The sequence below is a fragment of the Brassica napus genome, unplaced genomic scaffold, assembly GCF_020379485.1.
Source record: "Brassica napus cultivar Da-Ae unplaced genomic scaffold, Da-Ae ScsIHWf_2628;HRSCAF=3378, whole genome shotgun sequence".
Classification (NCBI taxonomy): domain Eukaryota; kingdom Viridiplantae; phylum Streptophyta; class Magnoliopsida; order Brassicales; family Brassicaceae; genus Brassica; species Brassica napus.
In genome coordinates, this window is record NW_026015927.1 from 15,001 (window position 1) to 37,500 (window position 22,500).

The following is a 22,500-nucleotide window of genomic DNA, read 5'->3' on the forward strand; positions in this document are numbered from 1 at the left end:
TCCAGTTGATCTTTACGGTGCTTCCTCTATCAATTAAATCTTTTTTTATCCATAGAAAATAAAGTATTTAGGCATATCTAGTCTTCACTTCATATTTCGATCCATGAAGTTTATTTATTTGCTACAGCTGATAAAAAATCGTTTTGGACGATGCTTATGTAGAAAGCCTTTTTTTTTTTCTAGTATTTCATTGACTAGCTGTTCGTTCTTTTTTTCTATAGTGGAGATAGTCGCACGTAATGACAGATCACAGCCATATTATTAAAAGCTTGTGGTAAAAAGGGGTTTCGTTCTAATGCCCGAAAATAATATTCTAAAGCTTTGGTATGTTCCCCATTACTTGTGTGGATAAGGCCTATATTATAGAGTATATAACTTCGATCATAGGGGTCAATTTCTAGTCGCATAGCTTCATAATAATTCTGTAATGCTTCCGCATAATTTCCTTCAGATTGAGCCGACATCCGTTACGGTCGTCATTCGCTTTAACGAATTCTCCGTTTCAGAACCGTATGTGAGATTTTCATCTCATACGGCTCCTCCTTTAGGTGCATAATGAAAATAATAAATATATGGATATGGAAAAATTTGATGTCATTATGAACTAAGCGGGGCTAATGTTTTTACAAGAAATCCCTAGCCAACCTTCTTGTAAAAGATCTTTTCTTACTACCAAGTGGATTCATATTCATACTAGATAAAAATAAAAAAGGAAACTCTAACAATTTCTTTGTTCTCAACGCCCCTAAATTTCCAGGAATTAGTCACTTCAACAGTCTTCAATGGTTATACGGGTATCCAAAGTACGGACGAGATGGATGTTTATTGTTCCAACCATTTTAATTAGTCCCAATCCCAAAGAAGAAGAAAGAAAAGGAATCTTTTTGAAGAAAGTTTTCGTGTTGTTGATTTCTCGGCGTAGTGCTTCTTCCCCTGTGCCTCCTATTCGTATATTGTATTAGTCTAGTAGGATTGATCTGTAATACGGGAACCGTAGGTAAAAAACCTTTTGCTCAATACTAGAATTCATAATTGAAGCATCTAAGGCTGCACTAATCGTGGATACATGACAGAAGGGATTGCTTTTTTATATTATAAACTTCACCTTCAAAAGCGTAGATTTTTTTCAATACTCATTTTTTTCTATTCCAAATCGGTGAGAAATAGAAAAAAATGATAATGATAATCAAATCGCACCATCTCTGTAATAAGTAAATGCCTCTTTTTCTCCGGAAGTTGTCGGAATGACTCGTAATAAGATATCGGCTACAATTGTAAAGGTTTTATCAATAAAATTTCCATTTATACGCGATCTTGGCATAGGTAGTAATCCATTCTATAACTCTTTTTATTTCCTTTAACTTTTCTTTTGTGAGAAAATTTTCTCACAAACAAAGGAATTTTATAGTACGAACTAACATAAAAGCGGACTCGTTTTTTATAAAAAAATATTCTATCTACTTCCAATTTTTCTAGATATAAAATCTACATTTCTTTGCTATGGAAAATGCTGGGAAGAGCAAACAAGGGATCCAAACCTCCCTACCAATCTATGATACATGAATAGGAAAAAGATTCCCCGACAAAATCCCTTACCTTGTCCCTTTTTAGTTTTAATCAAAAAAGCGGGCAAAGGGGAGTTGTCCGAACTCTTGTTTTTAGTGATTTTTTTTTACTTCACTTAGGTTTTTTAAGTCTGGCGAGAGTAATATTCTACGACAAGCAATTCATTTATTTTCAAACCGACGCATTTCCTATCTATTATTTGATTGACTAACCCTTCATATTGGAATGTGTGAAGAGTCAGATGGTTTGGCAATTCCTCGGGGGCAGATGACTCAAGAAGATTTTGAACCAAAGTTCTAGAGTTTTGTTCATCCTTCACTGTAATAATATCTCGGGGTTTGCATCGATAACTTGGTATATCAACTATACGACCATTAACTAAAATATGCCCATGGTTAACTAATTGGCGCGCTTGAGGAATAGTCAAAGCCATACCCAACCGAAAAAGGATGTTATCCAAACGCATTTCAAGTAATTGTAATAAAACTTGACCCGTTGACCCCTTAGCTTTTCCGGCGATACGAACATATTTAAGTAATTGGCGTTCTGTAAGACCATAATGAAAACGCAATTTTTGTTTTTCTTCTAAACGAATACGATATTGAGATTTTTTTCCGGAGCGTGATTGGTTTCTAAGATCGCTTCCTGCCCTAGGCCTTTTACTAGTTAGTCCCGGTAAAGCCCCCAGACGGCGTATTTTTTTAAAACGAGGCCCTCGGTAACGTGACATAAAGACTCCTTTTTTTATTGAAATTGTACAAAAACTAAACAAAATTAAAACTGAACTAAATGATAATGATAAATAACGTAAAATCCACTCCAATAAACTATTGGAATACAAAGAGTCAGAAGATATATTCTCTCAATATACAGATTTTTTTTATTGTATATACAATATATATAAATCAATAAATCACAAAAATTTTCCTTTATTTTCTTCATTTATTTTGCCAAGATCTAACCCTTTTACCCCAATATATATTCCTATATGGAAGTTTATATGACATAATATAAATGGCGTGGTAACTCTTGGAAAAAGGTGAAAGAAGTCTTTTCAATCTTATTTTTTTTTGAAAGTACATTAAAAATCATGTAAAAAAAATGAAAAACTATGTAAAAGCCGGCTATCGGAATCGAACCGATGACCATCGCATTACAAATGCGATGCTCTAACCTCTGAGCTAAGCGGGCTCAACTAAAATAGTGTATACAAATTCACTAAACTACTAGATCGTATTAATTAACTATTCTATTCATATTTTTCCTTATCTATTTAGAATTCATCATATTTTCGATATTCTAGAACAGAATATAGCTCAAATAAATAGTGACTATCATTAAATAAATAAAACAAAACCTTAATGAATTAATATAATATAGCAATATATCGACTTTCTAATTTTGATTTCATGAGTTTCTAAATAAGAAAATTTTAATTAGACCGGAAAGCTTTTTTTTTAAAGTTAAATGATATCTGATTTGAAATTCTTGGTTTTTTTGTTCTAACCTCATGCAATTATTATTATTTGATACTTTTTCTCTTTTTATATTCTTTATTATTTTATAGAATTAAATTATTAGAATGAATATTCGAATATTCATTTCGAATATACTTTTTTAGAATTATTCGAATTTCAAATCTACGAAGTAGACTTATAATCTTTTTACATTGCACATTGTAGAATTCTAAGTTTCAATAATGATCATAAATTTCTTTTCATGGAAGTAAAAAAAACGAATCGACCGTTCGACTATTTCTTAAAATTGAAGACAACGATGAGAAAAGGAAGAACATATATATGTTCTCTAATATATAACCATATTGAATTGCAAATACAAAAATGATAGAATCTTTGTTGATTAAACTAAATCAATATGGATGGGGCTAAAAAAAATGCAAGAAGATACCAAAGAAATAAAATAAGTATCTGTATGTAATGAATTCCAAGGTTTCGTCATAAGAAAAAGTGGAAAGACATCATAATGAGATCCTAATCTCAAAGCAAAAAGGGGGATATGGCGGAATTGGTAGACGCTACGGACTTAATTGGATTGAGCCTTGGTATGGAAACCTACTAAGTGATAACTTTCAAATTCAGAGAAACCCTGGAATTAACAATGGGCAATCCTGAGCCAAATCCTGGGTTACGCGAACAAACCAGAGTTTAGAAAGCGGGATAGGTGCAGAGACTCAATGGAAGCTGTTCTAACAAATGGAGTTCAATCCCTTGTGTTGAATCAAACGATTCACTTCATAGTCTGATAGATCCTTGGTGGAACTTATTAATCGGACGAGAATAAAGATAGAGTCCCATTCTACATGTCAATACTGACAACAATGAAATTTATAGTAAGATGAAAATCCGTTGACTTTTAAAATCGTGAGGGTTCAAGTCCCTCTATCCCCAACCCTACTCCCTAAAAAAGTCTGTTTGACACCTTACCCTTTTTTTAGTTATTCAAGAATTCATTGATCTTTTTTCATTCATCCGACACTTTTACAAACTCGAATTTCTTTTCTTATTATATACAAGTCTTGTGGGATATATCATACATATACAAATGAGAAAGAACTATCGATTTGAATTATTTCGAATCTAAATAATTTTTCATTCTAAAACTTAGAAAGTCTTCTTTTCGAAGATCCAATAAATTCCCGGTCCAAAACTTTTTTCATTTACTACTTTTGCGTTTCTTTTAATTGACATAGACCTAAGTCATCTCATAAAATGAGAATGATACTTCGGTAATGGCCGGGATAGCTCAGTTGGTAGAGCAGAGGACTGAAAATCCTCGTGTCACCAGTTCAAATCTGGTTCTTGGCATAGGATTGATTAATTTTGATAAGTTTATAGTCTTCAAATTAAACGTATCTTTAGTAAAAAAAGTGCAATAATCCTTTATCCCCCTCTCTTTTTTGTTCATGTTGTGGATCCATCCGTTCAAAAAAAATGTATAAGACTTTATACCTAATACATATTCGAAAGGAAAGTTCTGGTTGAAAGAATAAAAAAAAGTAAAAAAAAAAAGATCTATATCTATCTATCTATATCTATCTATAGTATCTATCGTTGAAGGGCAGAAATACCCCCAAGATTCATTAGATTAGATACAATAGAAATAGAATTTTAACCCCCCCATTTATTGTATTGCTTTCCAATCTTATTTATTCATTCCCAGTTATGTGACTAAAGTTGACTAAGTTATGTGCGCGATACAAAGTTCATAATGCAGAACTCTTTTTTTTTTTTTTAGTTCATCCTATTGGCTCGGCTTTTAGGAAAAAAGTATCTTTCAAATTGGAGATTAAGCTATCTATAATAATATGAATAAGACCTTAATTCTTCTGTTTGTTTGATCTAAAAACGACTCGAATTCAAAATATTCCGCGAAGGTCCGTAGTTGTAGAAACTAAGACTCATTTTTATCATTCAAATTTTTTATCATTCAATAAGCATCTTGTATTTCATAAAAATTGGGGGCAATATAATCCTTACGTAAAGGCCACCCTATCCAACTTTCGGGCATTAAGATCCGTTTCAGCCGCGGATGGCTATCATAAGTGATTCCTAACATATCATAAGATTCCCGTTCTTGAAAATCCGTACTTTTCCAAACCCAGAAAACAGATGGAATTCTGGGATTACTCCTGTGAGTAAATACTTTTATGCAAACTTCTTCCGCTTGATTGACACCATATTCTATTCTCGTAAGATGATACACACTGGCTAAGAGGCCACCTGGTGCCACATCATAGGCACATTGGGAACGTAAATAATTGTAACCATATACATATAAAATTACAGCAATAGAATGCCAATCTTCGGGCTTTATTTGTAAAGTCTCTATTCCTTGGTAATCGAAGCCCAACGATCTATGAACCAGCCCGCGTTTGGCTAGCCAAACGGACAAAGTGCCCTGCATCTTTTTTATTTCCCCCACACCTTTTTTATATAAATTTAAGTATTTCACATTTACCATGAGTTCTAATTTATGAAGATTTTTTTCTTATTCTCTCAAATCCTCCCTAATTCACTAATTCGTGGGAAGATACTGGGCTTTTGTATTTAAAAAATGTTTCAGTAGAGATCTCTGAAGTAGATGATGGTGGATAGAGTAATTCTTGATCATAATTTCCAGTCTGTGTACTGCGTACAACAAAAAACTTGTGATTGGTAGTAAAACACCGATTACCCCGTTGAGGTCTAATTCGATCCTTATAGATTTCTCTAGCTATTTTCTTACGAAGCTTTGTTATAGCGTCTATAACAGCCTCTGGTTTAGGTGGACAACCCGGCAAATAGACATCTACAGGAATTAGCTTATCAACCCCTCGAACAGTACTATAAGAATCGGTACTGAACATCCCCCCTGTAATTGTACACGCTCCCATAGCAATAACATACTTTGGTTCAGGCATTTGTTCATATAATCTCACTAAAGAAGGAGCCATTTTCATTGTTACTGTACCTGCTGTTAAAATAAGGTCCGCCTGTCTAGGACTTGATCTTGGTACTAGCCCATAACGATCAAAGTCAAATCGGGAGCCTATTAATGAGGCAAATTCAATAAAACAACAACTGGTACCATAAAGAAGCGGCCATAGGCTGGAAAGTCTTGACCAATTTGAAAGATCATTTAACGTAGTTGAAATAACTGAGTTTTTTGTTGTTCGATCAAGTACGGGAAACTTAATGGAATTCATAATTGTTTCAATGGTTTTTTTTTACTTTTTTTTTATTGTTATTGTACAAGTATTCAGGAAACGAACTAAGACCATTCCAACGCTCCTTTTCGCCATGCATAAACTAAACCAAGAATTAGGATAAGCACGAAAATGAAAGCTTCTATAAAAGCGGATACCCCTAGTACATCGAAACTCATTGCCCACGGATACAGAAAAACGGTTTCAACATCAAAAACAACAAAAACTAGAGCAAACATATAATAACGGATTCTAAATTGTAACCAAGCATCCCCGATCGGTTCTATACCTGATTCATAACTAGAAAGTTTCTCCGGCCCCTTCGTAATTGGAGATAAAACCCCGGAAATTAGAAATGCCAAAACAGGAATAGCACTTGATATTATTAAAAATGCCCAGAAAATATCATATTCGTAAAGCAGAAACATAGACGAACTCCTATGAATGTGGAAAAAATACCCGCTTAGTCAATTCCAATCGGAGTGGATTGGGCAAGGTATATATAACTCTTGCGTCAAAACAAAAATTCAGGTTAATCGAATCATTTATTTTCGTTTGGTTGCTGTGGTAGACGTCTCCTTTTAAGATTTATTGATTGTAATCTTATTTTCAGTACACTTATTACTTAATATTTCCATGTTTCTATTACTAATAGTTTCTCATATTAATAATATAATATTAATATGATTAATAACTAGTAATTTTTTTTATTTCTGTTTCTTAAATTTGCTTTATGTTTTATTTAAAAATAAAACAAATTGATAAAAATATCTTCGTTTTTAAAATTATGACGTATCAAAAAATCCACTTACGACTATGAAAATGAATGAATAAAAAACGTTTATTCTAAATTATAAGTATCTATCTAGATATATCTATAGATAGTGATTGGATCCACTGAAATCAAATGAAATCAAATTTGGTTTTCCGTTTTATTCTGAACGACCCCCAGGACTTATGGTTTAGGGTCTGGGAGTTTTTTTTATGAACCAACAAATTGAAAGTAACCAGTTAGAAATAAAGAATACAATAAAAAGTCAAAAATTATCCAATTATTTGGATTTGAATGTCATTTATTAGAATAAATTTATTAGTTAGGGCTATACGGATTCGAACCGTAGACCTGCTCGGTAAAAGAGCTCGAACTTATTATTATCAAAATGATTCGAACTCTTTCAAAGACCCAACATGCATTTTTTTTGCATTGGGCTCTTTCATTAACTGATAGAAAGATCAGTTAGTCTACCATATTTTTTCTTAAAAAAAAAAGATAAGAAATGGTTCCAAGTACTCTGATTGATTATTTTTTAATTCTAATACAATACAGAATAACTACCAAAGTGTTTCAAAGAAGGGTTCTCTTGACGTAGGTTTGCTTTTGGTCTAGATCAACTTAAGTTAAATATAGTCTCTAACATCCTGATTAAAAAATCAAATATGAAACTTGCTACACCTTAAGGTTCATAGGACGAAAAGATCATTTTTGAGTTCCTTATACTCATTCTGCCTAGCATTAAGTAGACTGGGTATTCACCCTATCAATATCTCAAATCAATGATGGGTTCTATTAATTCCCTACCGAAATGGGGTACTTTAATAGGACCTAATGTCAGGCTATTGTTCTCCTCTTTTTCCTAAAAAAAAGTCATGGAGTAAGACATCGATTTATTAATAAGATCAATCAATTGGTTTGATTGCGTGATGGACTCCTCTGAAAAACTTTGGCGCACGTGTAAACGAGGTGCTCTACCTAACTGAGCTATAGCCCTTGTGTTTATGATCCACATTTTATCTTATCTTATCATGTAGATAATTTCTTGTCAAGATTAATATTATATGATCGAACATTATATCTCTTTCATCTCGTTGTTTATTGGTATTGCTTAGAAATAATATTGGATTTATAATCCTATCGATGTGATAAGTATCCCCGTGCCTTCTCTTTACGATGATAAATAACCTACTTAACTCAGTGGTTAGAGTATTGCTTTCATACGGCAGGAGTCATTGGTTCAAATCCAATAGTAGGTATAACTTATTAGACACCATGATCAATGGTGTCTAATAAGTTTTTGTAGCCAGCTTTTTTTTTTTTTTTTCTCGCTTTTGGATCCTATTTTTTTATACGTCAGCTAGTTACAAAATCAAATCGTATTGAGAGCCTCGACGCGTGTCCGAGCTCGTCTGAGAGCTAGATTAGCCTCAATTGTTTGTCTCTTGCCTTCAGCTTTTCTCAAGTTCGCCTCTGCTATTTCAAGAGTTTGCTGAGCTTCTTGTGGATCAATGTCACTATTCTTCTCTGCATCATTTACTAAAATAGTAATTTCATTATTGCCTATTCTAGCAAAACCGCCCATCAGAGCCATTGTTAACCATTGGTTATTAAGGCGTATTTTCAAAATACCTATATCAACAGCTGTGGCAATCGGCGCGTGATTTGGTAATACGCCAATTTGTCCACTATTAGTAGATAAAATGATTTCTTTTACTTCTGAATCCCAAACAATTCGATTCGGAGTCAGTACACAAAGATTTAAGGTCATTTCTTCAATTTACTCTCCATTTCTAAGTTCGTAGCCTTCGCAGTAGCTTCATCGATGTTACCCACTAAGTAAAAGGCCTGTTCAGGAAGAGAATCAAATTCTCCGGAAAGGATCAAATTAAACCCTCTAATTGTTTCCGCTAGCCCAACATATTTTCCCGGAGAACCTGTAAATACTTCTGCTACGAAAAAAGGTTGTGATAAGAAACGCTCAATCTTTCGTGCTCTTGCGACGGTTAAGCGATCCTCTTCGGATAATTCGTCCAACCCCAGGATAGCTATAATGTCCTGAAGCTCCTTGTAACGTTGTAAAGTTTGCTTTACTTGTTGCGCAGTTTCATAATGTTCCTCGCCAACGATTCGAGGTTGTAGCATAGTTGACGTTGAATCTAAAGGATCTACCGCTGGATAGATACCTTTAGCAGCTAATCCTCTTGATAGTACGGTAGTCGCATCTAAATGTGCAAATGTGGTGGCAGGAGCAGGGTCAGTCAAATCGTCTGCAGGTACATAAACTGCTTGAATAGAGGTTATGGACCCTTTTTTCGTAGAAGTAATTCTTTCTTGTAAAGAACCCATTTCGGTACTAAGGGTGGGTTGGTAACCCACAGCAGAAGGCATTCTACCCAATAAAGCGGATACCTCGGATCCTGCTTGTACAAAACGGAAGATATTGTCGATAAATAGAAGTACGTCTTGCTCATTAACATCTCGGAAATATTCTGCCATAGTTAAGGCAGTCAGACCAACTCTCATACGAGCTCCCGGCGGTTCATTCATCTGACCGTAGACTAGGGCTACTTTGGAGTCCGCAAGGTTTAGTTCATTAATGACTCCAGATTCTTTCATTTCCATGTAAAGATCATTTCCTTCACGAGTTCGTTCGCCTACTCCACCAAATACGGATACACCACCATGAGCTTTGGCAATGTTGTTGATCAATTCCATAATTAGTACTGTTTTACCCACGCCAGCCCCACCGAATAGTCCGATTTTTCCCCCACGACGATAAGGGGCCAAAAGATCTACTACTTTAATTCCTGTTTCAAAAATAGATAAGGTTGTATCTAAGTCTATAAAAGCAGGCGCGGATTTATGGATAGGAGATGTTGTGAGAGTATCGACAGGACCTAAATTATCAACAGGTTCCCCAAGTACATTGAAAATTCGTCCTAGAGTCGCTCCGCCGACTGGAACACTTAGAGGATTTCCCATATCAACCACGTCCATCCCTCTCTTTAAACCCTCGGTCGCGCTCATAGCTACAGCTCTAACTCGGTTGTTTCCTAATAATTGCTGTACTTCACAAGTCACATTAATTTCTTGACCAAGCGTATCTCGACCCTTAACCACCAGAGCATTGTAAATATTAGGCATCTTGCCCGGGGGAAAGGCTACATCCAGTACCGGACCAATGATTTGGGCAATACGTCCCAGGTTGTTTTTTTCACGTATTGAAACCGCTGGATCCGAAGTAGTAGGATTTATTCTCATAATAAAAAATATGTTCAATTTTGTTGCGAAATTTTTCGAATACAGAAAAAATCTTCGATAGTAAATTCATTGGTTAATTCAATAATAAATGGGAGTAAGCACTCGATTTCATTGGTACCACCCAAGCGAATATGCAATTCAATTTTTTACTTAATTAAATTTCAATGAAGGAATAGTCGTTTTCAAGCTCAACTAACCAAAACCTAGTTTTAAAATAAAAAATATATGAATAAAAAAAATTTTTGTGGAAAGTCTTTGATTTATTTGTCATAATAGGCAAGACTTTGTTTTATCTAGCCAATTCCGAAATGGAACTCTATTTATGATTCATTATTTCGATCTCATTAGCCTTTTTTTTTTCATATTTTCATTTTAGCATATCCGGTTATGCGTCCCATCGATATCAACCCCCCTTGTTTTTCATTTTCATGGATGAATTCCGCATATTGTCATATCTAGGATTTACATATACAACATATATTACTGTCAAGAGTGATTTTATTATTATTTTAATATTAAATATTTCGATTTATAAAAAGTCAAAGATTCAAAACTGGAAAACAAAGTATTAGGTTGCGCTATACATATGAAAGAATATACAATAATGATGTATTTGGCGAATCAAATATCATGGTCTAATAAAGAATCATTCTGATTAGTATAATTTTGGTGAAACTTCGTTGAAAAAGTTAATTAAATCTATTCCAATTGTCCGATGTATAACCTTGTGTTTTTTTTATTGCAAGAATTCTAAATCATGACTTTTATAGACTTATGACCACACCAAGCTTTAGCAAAGGAGGAACCAACACGGTGTAAAAAAATTGGTGACATAATCCCTCCCTACAAGTCATGAATTTAGATTCTTGCAATAAAACAAAACAACAAGTCTACTCGACATAAATTAGGAATAGATTTAATTAACCTTTTCACAGGAATCTTTCACAAAATTATCAACTAATCAGAATGATTCTTTATTAGACCATGATATTGATTCGCCAAATACATCATTATTGTATATTCTTTCATATGTATAGCGCAACCTAATACTTGTTTTTCCAGTTTTGAATCTTTGACTTTTATAAATCGAAATATTTAATATTAAAATAATAATAAAATCACTCTTGACAGTAATATATGTTGTATATGTAAATCCTAGATATGACAATATGCGGAATTCATCCATGAAATGAAAAACAAGGGGGGTTGATATCGATGGGACGCATAACCGGATATGCTAAAATGAAAATATGAAAAAAAAAAGGCTAATGAGATCGAAATAATGAATCATAAATAGAGTTCCATTTCGGAATTGGCTAGATAAAACAAAGTCTTGCCTATTATGACAAATAAATCAAAGACTTTCCACAAAAATTTTTTATTCATATATTTTTTATTTTAAAACTAGGTTTTGGTTAGTTGAGCTTGAAAACGACTATTCCTTCATTGAAATTTAATTAAGTAAAAAATTGAATTGCATATTCGCTTGGGTGGTACCAATGAAATCGAGTGCTTACTCCCATTTATTATTGAATTAACCAATGAATTTACTATCGAAGATTTTTTCTGTATTCGAAAAATTTCGCAACAAAATTGAACATATTTTTTATTATGAGAATAAATCCTACTACTTCGGATCCAGCGGTTTCAATACGTGAAAAAACAACCTGGGACGTATTGCCCAAATCATTGGTCCGGTACTGGATGTAGCCTTTCCCCCGGGCAAGATGCCTAATATTTACAATGCTCTGGTGGTTAAGGGTCGAGATACGCTTGGTCAAGAAATTAATGTGACTTGTGAAGTACAGCAATTATTAGGAAACAACCGAGTTAGAGCTGTAGCTATGAGCGCGACCGAGGGTTTAAAGAGAGGGATGGACGTGGTTGATATGGGAAATCCTCTAAGTGTTCCAGTCGGCGGAGCGACTCTAGGACGAATTTTCAATGTACTTGGGGAACCTGTTGATAATTTAGGTCCTGTCGATACTCTCACAACATCTCCTATCCATAAATCCGCGCCTGCTTTTATAGACTTAGATACAACCTTATCTATTTTTGAAACAGGAATTAAAGTAGTAGATCTTTTGGCCCCTTATCGTCGTGGGGGAAAAATCGGACTATTCGGTGGGGCTGGCGTGGGTAAAACAGTACTAATTATGGAATTGATCAACAACATTGCCAAAGCTCATGGTGGTGTATCCGTATTTGGTGGAGTAGGCGAACGAACTCGTGAAGGAAATGATCTTTACATGGAAATGAAAGAATCTGGAGTCATTAATGAACTAAACCTTGCGGACTCCAAAGTAGCCCTAGTCTACGGTCAGATGAATGAACCGCCGGGAGCTCGTATGAGAGTTGGTCTGACTGCCTTAACTATGGCAGAATATTTCCGAGATGTTAATGAGCAAGACGTACTTCTATTTATCGACAATATCTTCCGTTTTGTACAAGCAGGATCCGAGGTATCCGCTTTATTGGGTAGAATGCCTTCTGCTGTGGGTTACCAACCCACCCTTAGTACCGAAATGGGTTCTTTACAAGAAAGAATTACTTCTACGAAAAAAGGGTCCATAACCTCTATTCAAGCAGTTTATGTACCTGCAGACGATTTGACTGACCCTGCTCCTGCCACCACATTTGCACATTTAGATGCGACTACCGTACTATCAAGAGGATTAGCTGCTAAAGGTATCTATCCAGCGGTAGATCCTTTAGATTCAACGTCAACTATGCTACAACCTCGAATCGTTGGCGAGGAACATTATGAAACTGCGCAACAAGTAAAGCAAACTTTACAACGTTACAAGGAGCTTCAGGACATTATAGCTATCCTGGGGTTGGACGAATTATCCGAAGAGGATCGCTTAACCGTCGCAAGAGCACGAAAGATTGAGCGTTTCTTATCACAACCTTTTTTCGTAGCAGAAGTATTTACAGGTTCTCCGGGAAAATATGTTGGGCTAGCGGAAACAATTAGAGGGTTTAATTTGATCCTTTCCGGAGAATTTGATTCTCTTCCTGAACAGGCCTTTTACTTAGTGGGTAACATCGATGAAGCTACTGCGAAGGCTACGAACTTAGAAATGGAGAGTAAATTGAAGAAATGACCTTAAATCTTTGTGTACTGACTCCGAATCGAATTGTTTGGGATTCAGAAGTAAAAGAAATCATTTTATCTACTAATAGTGGACAAATTGGCGTATTACCAAATCACGCGCCGATTGCCACAGCTGTTGATATAGGTATTTTGAAAATACGCCTTAATAACCAATGGTTAACAATGGCTCTGATGGGCGGTTTTGCTAGAATAGGCAATAATGAAATTACTATTTTAGTAAATGATGCAGAGAAGAATAGTGACATTGATCCACAAGAAGCTCAGCAAACTCTTGAAATAGCAGAGGCGAACTTGAGAAAAGCTGAAGGCAAGAGACAAACAATTGAGGCTAATCTAGCTCTCAGACGAGCTCGGACACGCGTCGAGGCTCTCAATACGATTTGATTTTGTAACTAGCTGACGTATAAAAAAATAGGATCCAAAAGCGAGAAAAAAAAAAAAAAAAGCTGGCTACAAAAACTTATTAGACACCATTGATCATGGTGTCTAATAAGTTATACCTACTATTGGATTTGAACCAATGACTCCTGCCGTATGAAAGCAATACTCTAACCACTGAGTTAAGTAGGTTATTTATCATCGTAAAGAGAAGGCACGGGGATACTTATCACATCGATAGGATTATAAATCCAATATTATTTCTAAGCAATACCAATAAACAACGAGATGAAAGAGATATAATGTTCGATCATATAATATTAATCTTGACAAGAAATTATCTACATGATAAGATAAGATAAAATGTGGATCATAAACACAAGGGCTATAGCTCAGTTAGGTAGAGCACCTCGTTTACACGTGCGCCAAAGTTTTTCAGAGGAGTCCATCACGCAATCAAACCAATTGATTGATCTTATTAATAAATCGATGTCTTACTCCATGACTTTTTTTAGGAAAAAGAGGAGAACAATAGCCTGACATTAGGTCCTATTAAAGTACCCCATTTCGGTAGGGAATTAATAGAACCCATCATTGATTTGAGATATTGATAGGGTGAATACCCAGTCTACTTAATGCTAGGCAGAATGAGTATAAGGAACTCAAAAATGATCTTTTCGTCCTATGAACCTTAAGGTGTAGCAAGTTTCATATTTGATTTTTTAATCAGGATGTTAGAGACTATATTTAACTTAAGTTGATCTAGACCAAAAGCAAACCTACGTCAAGAGAACCCTTCTTTGAAACACTTTGGTAGTTATTCTGTATTGTATTAGAATTAAAAAATAATCAATCAGAGTACTTGGAACCATTTCTTATCTTTTTTTTTAAGAAAAAATATGGTAGACTAACTGATCTTTCTATCAGTTAATGAAAGAGCCCAATGCAAAAAAAATGCATGTTGGGTCTTTGAAAGAGTTCGAATCATTTTGATAATAATAAGTTCGAGCTCTTTTACCGAGCAGGTCTACGGTTCGAATCCGTATAGCCCTAACTAATAAATTTATTCTAATAAATGACATTCAAATCCAAATAATTGGATAATTTTTGACTTTTTATTGTATTCTTTATTTCTAACTGGTTACTTTCAATTTGTTGGTTCATAAAAAAAACTCCCAGACCCTAAACCATAAGTCCTGGGGGTCGTTCAGAATAAAACGGAAAACCAAATTTGATTTCATTTGATTTCAGTGGATCCAATCACTATCTATAGATATATCTAGATAGATACTTATAATTTAGAATAAACGTTTTTTATTCATTCATTTTCATAGTCGTAAGTGGATTTTTTGATACGTCATAATTTTAAAAACGAAGATATTTTTATCAATTTGTTTTATTTTTAAATAAAACATAAAGCAAATTTAAGAAACAGAAATAAAAAAAATTACTAGTTATTAATCATATTAATATTATATTATTAATATGAGAAACTATTAGTAATAGAAACATGGAAATATTAAGTAATAAGTGTACTGAAAATAAGATTACAATCAATAAATCTTAAAAGGAGACGTCTACCACAGCAACCAAACGAAAATAAATGATTCGATTAACCTGAATTTTTGTTTTGACGCAAGAGTTATATATACCTTGCCCAATCCACTCCGATTGGAATTGACTAAGCGGGTATTTTTTCCACATTCATAGGAGTTCGTCTATGTTTCTGCTTTACGAATATGATATTTTCTGGGCATTTTTAATAATATCAAGTGCTATTCCTGTTTTGGCATTTCTAATTTCCGGGGTTTTATCTCCAATTACGAAGGGGCCGGAGAAACTTTCTAGTTATGAATCAGGTATAGAACCGATCGGGGATGCTTGGTTACAATTTAGAATCCGTTATTATATGTTTGCTCTAGTTTTTGTTGTTTTTGATGTTGAAACCGTTTTTCTGTATCCGTGGGCAATGAGTTTCGATGTACTAGGGGTATCCGCTTTTATAGAAGCTTTCATTTTCGTGCTTATCCTAATTCTTGGTTTAGTTTATGCATGGCGAAAAGGAGCGTTGGAATGGTCTTAGTTCGTTTCCTGAATACTTGTACAATAACAATAAAAAAAAAGTAAAAAAAAACCATTGAAACAATTATGAATTCCATTAAGTTTCCCGTACTTGATCGAACAACAAAAAACTCAGTTATTTCAACTACGTTAAATGATCTTTCAAATTGGTCAAGACTTTCCAGCCTATGGCCGCTTCTTTATGGTACCAGTTGTTGTTTTATTGAATTTGCCTCATTAATAGGCTCCCGATTTGACTTTGATCGTTATGGGCTAGTACCAAGATCAAGTCCTAGACAGGCGGACCTTATTTTAACAGCAGGTACAGTAACAATGAAAATGGCTCCTTCTTTAGTGAGATTATATGAACAAATGCCTGAACCAAAGTATGTTATTGCTATGGGAGCGTGTACAATTACAGGGGGGATGTTCAGTACCGATTCTTATAGTACTGTTCGAGGGGTTGATAAGCTAATTCCTGTAGATGTCTATTTGCCGGGTTGTCCACCTAAACCAGAGGCTGTTATAGACGCTATAACAAAGCTTCGTAAGAAAATAGCTAGAGAAATCTATAAGGATCGAATTAGACCTCAACGGGGTAATCGGTGTTTTACTACCAATCACAAGTTTTTTGTTGTACGCAGTACACAGACTGGAAATTATGATCAAGAATTACTCTATCCACCATCATCTACTTCAGAGATCTCTACTGAAACATTTTTTAAATACAAAAGCCCAGTATCTTCCCACGAATTAGTGAATTAGGGAGGATTTGAGAGAATAAGAAAAAATCTTCATAAATTAGAACTCATGGTAAATGTGAAATACTTAAATTTATATAAAAAAGGTGTGGGGGAAATAAAAAAGATGCAGGGCACTTTGTCCGTTTGGCTAGCCAAACGCGGGCTGGTTCATAGATCGTTGGGCTTCGATTACCAAGGAATAGAGACTTTACAAATAAAGCCCGAAGATTGGCATTCTATTGCTGTAATTTTATATGTATATGGTTACAATTATTTACGTTCCCAATGTGCCTATGATGTGGCACCAGGTGGCCTCTTAGCCAGTGTGTATCATCTTACGAGAATAGAATATGGTGTCAATCAAGCGGAAGAAGTTTGCATAAAAGTATTTACTCACAGGAGTAATCCCAGAATTCCATCTGTTTTCTGGGTTTGGAAAAGTACGGATTTTCAAGAACGGGAATCTTATGATATGTTAGGAATCACTTATGATAGCCATCCGCGGCTGAAACGGATCTTAATGCCCGAAAGTTGGATAGGGTGGCCTTTACGTAAGGATTATATTGCCCCCAATTTTTATGAAATACAAGATGCTTATTGAATGATAAAAAATTTGAATGATAAAAATGAGTCTTAGTTTCTACAACTACGGACCTTCGCGGAATATTTTGAATTCGAGTCGTTTTTAGATCAAACAAACAGAAGAATTAAGGTCTTATTCATATTATTATAGATAGCTTAATCTCCAATTTGAAAGATACTTTTTTCCTAAAAGCCGAGCCAATAGGATGAACTAAAAAAAAAAAAAGAGTTCTGCATTATGAACTTTGTATCGCGCACATAACTTAGTCAACTTTAGTCACATAACTGGGAATGAATAAATAAGATTGGAAAGCAATACAATAAATGGGGGGGTTAAAATTCTATTTCTATTGTATCTAATCTAATGAATCTTGGGGGTATTTCTGCCCTTCAACGATAGATACTATAGATAGATATAGATAGATAGATATAGATCTTTTTTTTTTACTTTTTTTTATTCTTTCAACCAGAACTTTCCTTTCGAATATGTATTAGGTATAAAGTCTTATACATTTTTTTTGAACGGATGGATCCACAACATGAACAAAAAAGAGAGGGGGATAAAGGATTATTGCACTTTTTTTACTAAAGATACGTTTAATTTGAAGACTATAAACTTATCAAAATTAATCAATCCTATGCCAAGAACCAGATTTGAACTGGTGACACGAGGATTTTCAGTCCTCTGCTCTACCAACTGAGCTATCCCGGCCATTACCGAAGTATCATTCTCATTTTATGAGATGACTTAGGTCTATGTCAATTAAAAGAAACGCAAAAGTAGTAAATGAAAAAAGTTTTGGACCGGGAATTTATTGGATCTTCGAAAAGAAGACTTTCTAAGTTTTAGAATGAAAAATTATTTAGATTCGAAATAATTCAAATCGATAGTTCTTTCTCATTTGTATATGTATGATATATCCCACAAGACTTGTATATAATAAGAAAAGAAATTCGAGTTTGTAAAAGTGTCGGATGAATGAAAAAAGATCAATGAATTCTTGAATAACTAAAAAAAGGGTAAGGTGTCAAACAGACTTTTTTAGGGAGTAGGGTTGGGGATAGAGGGACTTGAACCCTCACGATTTTAAAAGTCAACGGATTTTCATCTTACTATAAATTTCATTGTTGTCAGTATTGACATGTAGAATGGGACTCTATCTTTATTCTCGTCCGATTAATAAGTTCCACCAAGGATCTATCAGACTATGAAGTGAATCGTTTGATTCAACACAAGGGATTGAACTCCATTTGTTAGAACAGCTTCCATTGAGTCTCTGCACCTATCCCGCTTTCTAAACTCTGGTTTGTTCGCGTAACCCAGGATTTGGCTCAGGATTGCCCATTGTTAATTCCAGGGTTTCTCTGAATTTGAAAGTTATCACTTAGTAGGTTTCCATACCAAGGCTCAATCCAATTAAGTCCGTAGCGTCTACCAATTCCGCCATATCCCCCTTTTTGCTTTGAGATTAGGATCTCATTATGATGTCTTTCCACTTTTTCTTATGACGAAACCTTGGAATTCATTACATACAGATACTTATTTTATTTCTTTGGTATCTTCTTGCATTTTTTTTAGCCCCATCCATATTGATTTAGTTTAATCAACAAAGATTCTATCATTTTTGTATTTGCAATTCAATATGGTTATATATTAGAGAACATATATATGTTCTTCCTTTTCTCATCGTTGTCTTCAATTTTAAGAAATAGTCGAACGGTCGATTCGTTTTTTTTACTTCCATGAAAAGAAATTTATGATCATTATTGAAACTTAGAATTCTACAATGTGCAATGTAAAAAGATTATAAGTCTACTTCGTAGATTTGAAATTCGAATAATTCTAAAAAAGTATATTCGAAATGAATATTCGAATATTCATTCTAATAATTTAATTCTATAAAATAATAAAGAATATAAAAAGAGAAAAAGTATCAAATAATAATAATTGCATGAGGTTAGAACAAAAAAACCAAGAATTTCAAATCAGATATCATTTAACTTTAAAAAAAAAGCTTTCCGGTCTAATTAAAATTTTCTTATTTAGAAACTCATGAAATCAAAATTAGAAAGTCGATATATTGCTATATTATATTAATTCATTAAGGTTTTGTTTTATTTATTTAATGATAGTCACTATTTATTTGAGCTATATTCTGTTCTAGAATATCGAAAATATGATGAATTCTAAATAGATAAGGAAAAATATGAATAGAATAGTTAATTAATACGATCTAGTAGTTTAGTGAATTTGTATACACTATTTTAGTTGAGCCCGCTTAGCTCAGAGGTTAGAGCATCGCATTTGTAATGCGATGGTCATCGGTTCGATTCCGATAGCCGGCTTTTACATAGTTTTTCATTTTTTTTACATGATTTTTAATGTACTTTCAAAAAAAAATAAGATTGAAAAGACTTCTTTCACCTTTTTCCAAGAGTTACCACGCCATTTATATTATGTCATATAAACTTCCATATAGGAATATATATTGGGGTAAAAGGGTTAGATCTTGGCAAAATAAATGAAGAAAATAAAGGAAAATTTTTGTGATTTATTGATTTATATATATTGTATATACAATAAAAAAAATCTGTATATTGAGAGAATATATCTTCTGACTCTTTGTATTCCAATAGTTTATTGGAGTGGATTTTACGTTATTTATCATTATCATTTAGTTCAGTTTTAATTTTGTTTAGTTTTTGTACAATTTCAATAAAAAAAGGAGTCTTTATGTCACGTTACCGAGGGCCTCGTTTTAAAAAAATACGCCGTCTGGGGGCTTTACCGGGACTAACTAGTAAAAGGCCTAGGGCAGGAAGCGATCTTAGAAACCAATCACGCTCCGGAAAAAAATCTCAATATCGTATTCGTTTAGAAGAAAAACAAAAATTGCGTTTTCATTATGGTCTTACAGAACGCCAATTACTTAAATATGTTCGTATCGCCGGAAAAGCTAAGGGGTCAACGGGTCAAGTTTTATTACAATTACTTGAAATGCGTTTGGATAACATCCTTTTTCGGTTGGGTATGGCTTTGACTATTCCTCAAGCGCGCCAATTAGTTAACCATGGGCATATTTTAGTTAATGGTCGTATAGTTGATATACCAAGTTATCGATGCAAACCCCGAGATATTATTACAGTGAAGGATGAACAAAACTCTAGAACTTTGGTTCAAAATCTTCTTGAGTCATCTGCCCCCGAGGAATTGCCAAACCATCTGACTCTTCACACATTCCAATATGAAGGGTTAGTCAATCAAATAATAGATAGGAAATGCGTCGGTTTGAAAATAAATGAATTGCTTGTCGTAGAATATTACTCTCGCCAGACTTAAAAAACCTAAGTGAAGTAAAAAAAAATCACTAAAAACAAGAGTTCGGACAACTCCCCTTTGCCCGCTTTTTTGATTAAAACTAAAAAGGGACAAGGTAAGGGATTTTGTCGGGGAATCTTTTTCCTATTCATGTATCATAGATTGGTAGGGAGGTTTGGATCCCTTGTTTGCTCTTCCCAGCATTTTCCATAGCAAAGAAATGTAGATTTTATAGAAAAATTGGAAGTAGATAGAATATTTTTTTATAAAAAACGAGTCCGCTTTTATGTTAGTTCGTACTATAAAATTCCTTTGTTTGTGAGAAAATTTTCTCACAAAAGAAAAGTTAAAGGAAATAAAAAGAGTTATAGAATGGATTACTACCTATGCCAAGATCGCGTATAAATGGAAATTTTATTGATAAAACCTTTACAATTGTAGCCGATATCTTATTACGAGTCATTCCGACAACTTCCGGAGAAAAAGAGGCATTTACTTATTACAGAGATGGTGCGATTTGATTATCATTATCATTTTTTTCTATTTCTCACCGATTTGGAATAGAAAAAAATGAGTATTGAAAAAAATCTACGCTTTTGAAGGTGAAGTTTATAATATAAAAAAGCAATCCCTTCTGTCATGTATCCACGATTAGTGCAGCCTTAGATGCTTCAATTATGAATTCTAGTATTGAGCAAAAGGTTTTTTACCTACGGTTCCCGTATTACAGATCAATCCTACTAGACTAATACAATATACGAATAGGAGGCACAGGGGAAGAAGCACTACGCCGAGAAATCAACAACACGAAAACTTTCTTCAAAAAGATTCCTTTTCTTTCTTCTTCTTTGGGATTGGGACTAATTAAAATGGTTGGAACAATAAACATCCATCTCGTCCGTACTTTGGATACCCGTATAACCATTGAAGACTGTTGAAGTGACTAATTCCTGGAAATTTAGGGGCGTTGAGAACAAAGAAATTGTTAGAGTTTCCTTTTTATTTTTATCTAGTATGAATATGAATCCACTTGGTAGTAAGAAAAGATCTTTTACAAGAAGGTTGGCTAGGGATTTCTTGTAAAAACATTAGCCCCGCTTAGTTCATAATGACATCAAATTTTTCCATATCCATATATTTATTATTTTCATTATGCACCTAAAGGAGGAGCCGTATGAGATGAAAATCTCACATACGGTTCTGAAACGGAGAATTCGTTAAAGCGAATGACGACCGTAACGGATGTCGGCTCAATCTGAAGGAAATTATGCGGAAGCATTACAGAATTATTATGAAGCTATGCGACTAGAAATTGACCCCTATGATCGAAGTTATATACTCTATAATATAGGCCTTATCCACACAAGTAATGGGGAACATACCAAAGCTTTAGAATATTATTTTCGGGCATTAGAACGAAACCCCTTTTTACCACAAGCTTTTAATAATATGGCTGTGATCTGTCATTACGTGCGACTATCTCCACTATAGAAAAAAAGAACGAACAGCTAGTCAATGAAATACTAGAAAAAAAAAAGGCTTTCTACATAAGCATCGTCCAAAACGATTTTTTATCAGCTGTAGCAAATAAATAAACTTCATGGATCGAAATATGAAGTGAAGACTAGATATGCCTAAATACTTTATTTTCTATGGATAAAAAAAGATTTAATTGATAGAGGAAGCACCGTAAAGATCAACTGGAAAGGTTTTGGACCGATACAACAAGAGCTGTTTATTTATATCATAATATGAGATAAATCTTAGAAATCTACTTATGTAATAGAGTGGATCCCCTAAGGTATTGAGCAGCGGTGTAGCATCAGATCCTAAAGACAGTAAGTCTTTTTCTTTTTTATGATATGAAGTATGAAAAAAAGTCTTTTTCAACGATTCTATATAAATTTATATATGAAAGCGGGATAGTTACCTTTCAGAAAATTCTAATATCTAATAACAGTGGACATGCCTTTTTTTTTCTGAAGGTAGGAG

The 22,500-nt window shown here is 34.0% G+C and overlaps 6 protein-coding genes, 4 non-coding genes and 1 pseudogene across 11 annotated transcripts in view; 5 read left to right on the forward strand and 6 right to left on the reverse strand.

Annotated features, from left to right (window-relative positions):
- LOC125601662 overlaps positions 1-1,137 on the reverse strand; it is a 2,343-nt pseudogene extending 1,206 nt beyond the window's left edge. The window contains exons 1-2 of the transcript XR_007334366.1: positions 1,134-1,137; positions 1-1,012 (exon numbers count right to left, since the gene is read on the reverse strand). The exon at positions 1-1,012 is cut by the window's left edge and continues 1,206 nt beyond it. The product of XR_007334366.1 is annotated as an uncharacterized LOC125601662 (transcript). The remainder of the gene's footprint in view (positions 1,013-1,133) is intronic.
- The window catches only part of LOC125601658 (photosystem I assembly protein Ycf3), a 2,637-nt gene extending 1,206 nt beyond the window's left edge, over positions 1-1,431 (reverse strand). Inside the window, exons 1-2 of the mRNA XM_048773712.1 lie at positions 1,198-1,431; positions 239-466 (exon numbers count right to left, since the gene is read on the reverse strand). Coding sequence (XP_048629669.1) covers positions 239-466; positions 1,198-1,321 — 352 coding nt within the window. The 5' untranslated portion in view covers positions 1,322-1,431. The remainder of the gene's footprint in view (positions 1-238; positions 467-1,197) is intronic.
- LOC125601656 (NAD(P)H-quinone oxidoreductase subunit K, chloroplastic) overlaps positions 1-6,271 on the reverse strand; it is a 7,477-nt gene extending 1,206 nt beyond the window's left edge. The window contains exon 1 of the mRNA XM_048773710.1: positions 1-6,271. This exon is cut by the window's left edge and continues 1,206 nt beyond it. Coding sequence (XP_048629667.1) covers positions 5,594-6,271 — 678 coding nt within the window. The 3' untranslated portion in view covers positions 1-5,593.
- Positions 2,685-2,757, reverse strand: TRNAT-UGU. The gene has a single exon. It is a non-coding gene; the product is annotated as a tRNA-Thr (tRNA).
- On the forward strand, positions 4,319-4,391 carry TRNAF-GAA. Its single transcript has one exon. It is a non-coding gene; the product is annotated as a tRNA-Phe (tRNA).
- Positions 6,272-8,371: 2,100 nt separating the features above from the next.
- On the reverse strand, positions 8,372-10,970 carry LOC125601657 (ATP synthase subunit beta, chloroplastic-like). Its single transcript, XM_048773711.1, has 2 exons — positions 8,828-10,970; positions 8,372-8,762 (listed from the first exon to the last, which is right to left on the reverse strand). The coding sequence occupies exons 1-2, from the start codon at positions 10,305-10,307 to the stop codon at positions 8,416-8,418; spliced, it is 1,827 nt and encodes a 608-aa protein (XP_048629668.1). The 5' UTR covers positions 10,308-10,970; the 3' UTR covers positions 8,372-8,415.
- Positions 10,971-11,137: 167 nt separating this feature from the next.
- Positions 11,138-13,853, forward strand: LOC125601659 (ATP synthase subunit beta, chloroplastic-like). Its single transcript, XM_048773714.1, has one exon. It carries the CDS (start codon positions 12,035-12,037, stop codon positions 13,412-13,414), a length of 1,380 nt encoding a protein of 459 aa, XP_048629671.1. The 5' UTR covers positions 11,138-12,034; the 3' UTR covers positions 13,415-13,853.
- A 1,860-nt stretch (positions 13,854-15,713) lies between these two features.
- On the forward strand, positions 15,714-16,642 carry LOC125601660 (NAD(P)H-quinone oxidoreductase subunit K, chloroplastic). Its single transcript, XM_048773715.1, has one exon. The coding sequence runs from the start codon at positions 15,952-15,954 to the stop codon at positions 16,627-16,629; it is 678 nt and encodes a 225-aa protein (XP_048629672.1). The 5' UTR covers positions 15,714-15,951; the 3' UTR covers positions 16,630-16,642.
- A 1,186-nt stretch (positions 16,643-17,828) lies between these two features.
- TRNAF-GAA lies at positions 17,829-17,901 on the reverse strand. Its single transcript has one exon. It is a non-coding gene; the product is annotated as a tRNA-Phe (tRNA).
- Positions 17,902-19,462: 1,561 nt separating this feature from the next.
- Positions 19,463-19,535, forward strand: TRNAT-UGU. Its single transcript has one exon. It is a non-coding gene; the product is annotated as a tRNA-Thr (tRNA).
- A 1,195-nt stretch (positions 19,536-20,730) lies between these two features.
- LOC125601661 (photosystem I assembly protein Ycf3) overlaps positions 20,731-22,500 on the forward strand; it is a 2,690-nt gene continuing 920 nt past the window's right edge. The window contains exons 1-2 of the mRNA XM_048773716.1: positions 20,731-21,018; positions 21,749-21,976. Coding sequence (XP_048629673.1) covers positions 20,895-21,018; positions 21,749-21,976 — 352 coding nt within the window. The 5' untranslated portion in view covers positions 20,731-20,894. The remainder of the gene's footprint in view (positions 21,019-21,748; positions 21,977-22,500) is intronic.

Bases quoted from the DNA above. Each gene is read 5' to 3' on its own strand.
- LOC125601660 (XM_048773715.1), top strand. From the start codon at position 15,952: ATGAATTCCATTAAGTTTCCCGTACTTGATCGAACAACAAAAAACTCA.
- LOC125601659 (XM_048773714.1), top strand. From the start codon at position 12,035: ATGCCTAATATTTACAATGCTCTGGTGGTTAAGGGTCGAGATACGCTT.
- LOC125601657 (XM_048773711.1), bottom strand. From the start codon at position 10,307: ATGAGAATAAATCCTACTACTTCGGATCCAGCGGTTTCAATACGTGAA. The intron at 8,763-8,827 runs GTAAATTGAAGA...TTTGGGATTCAG, and splicing joins TACGAACTTAGAAATGGAGA to AAGTAAAAGAAATCATTTTA.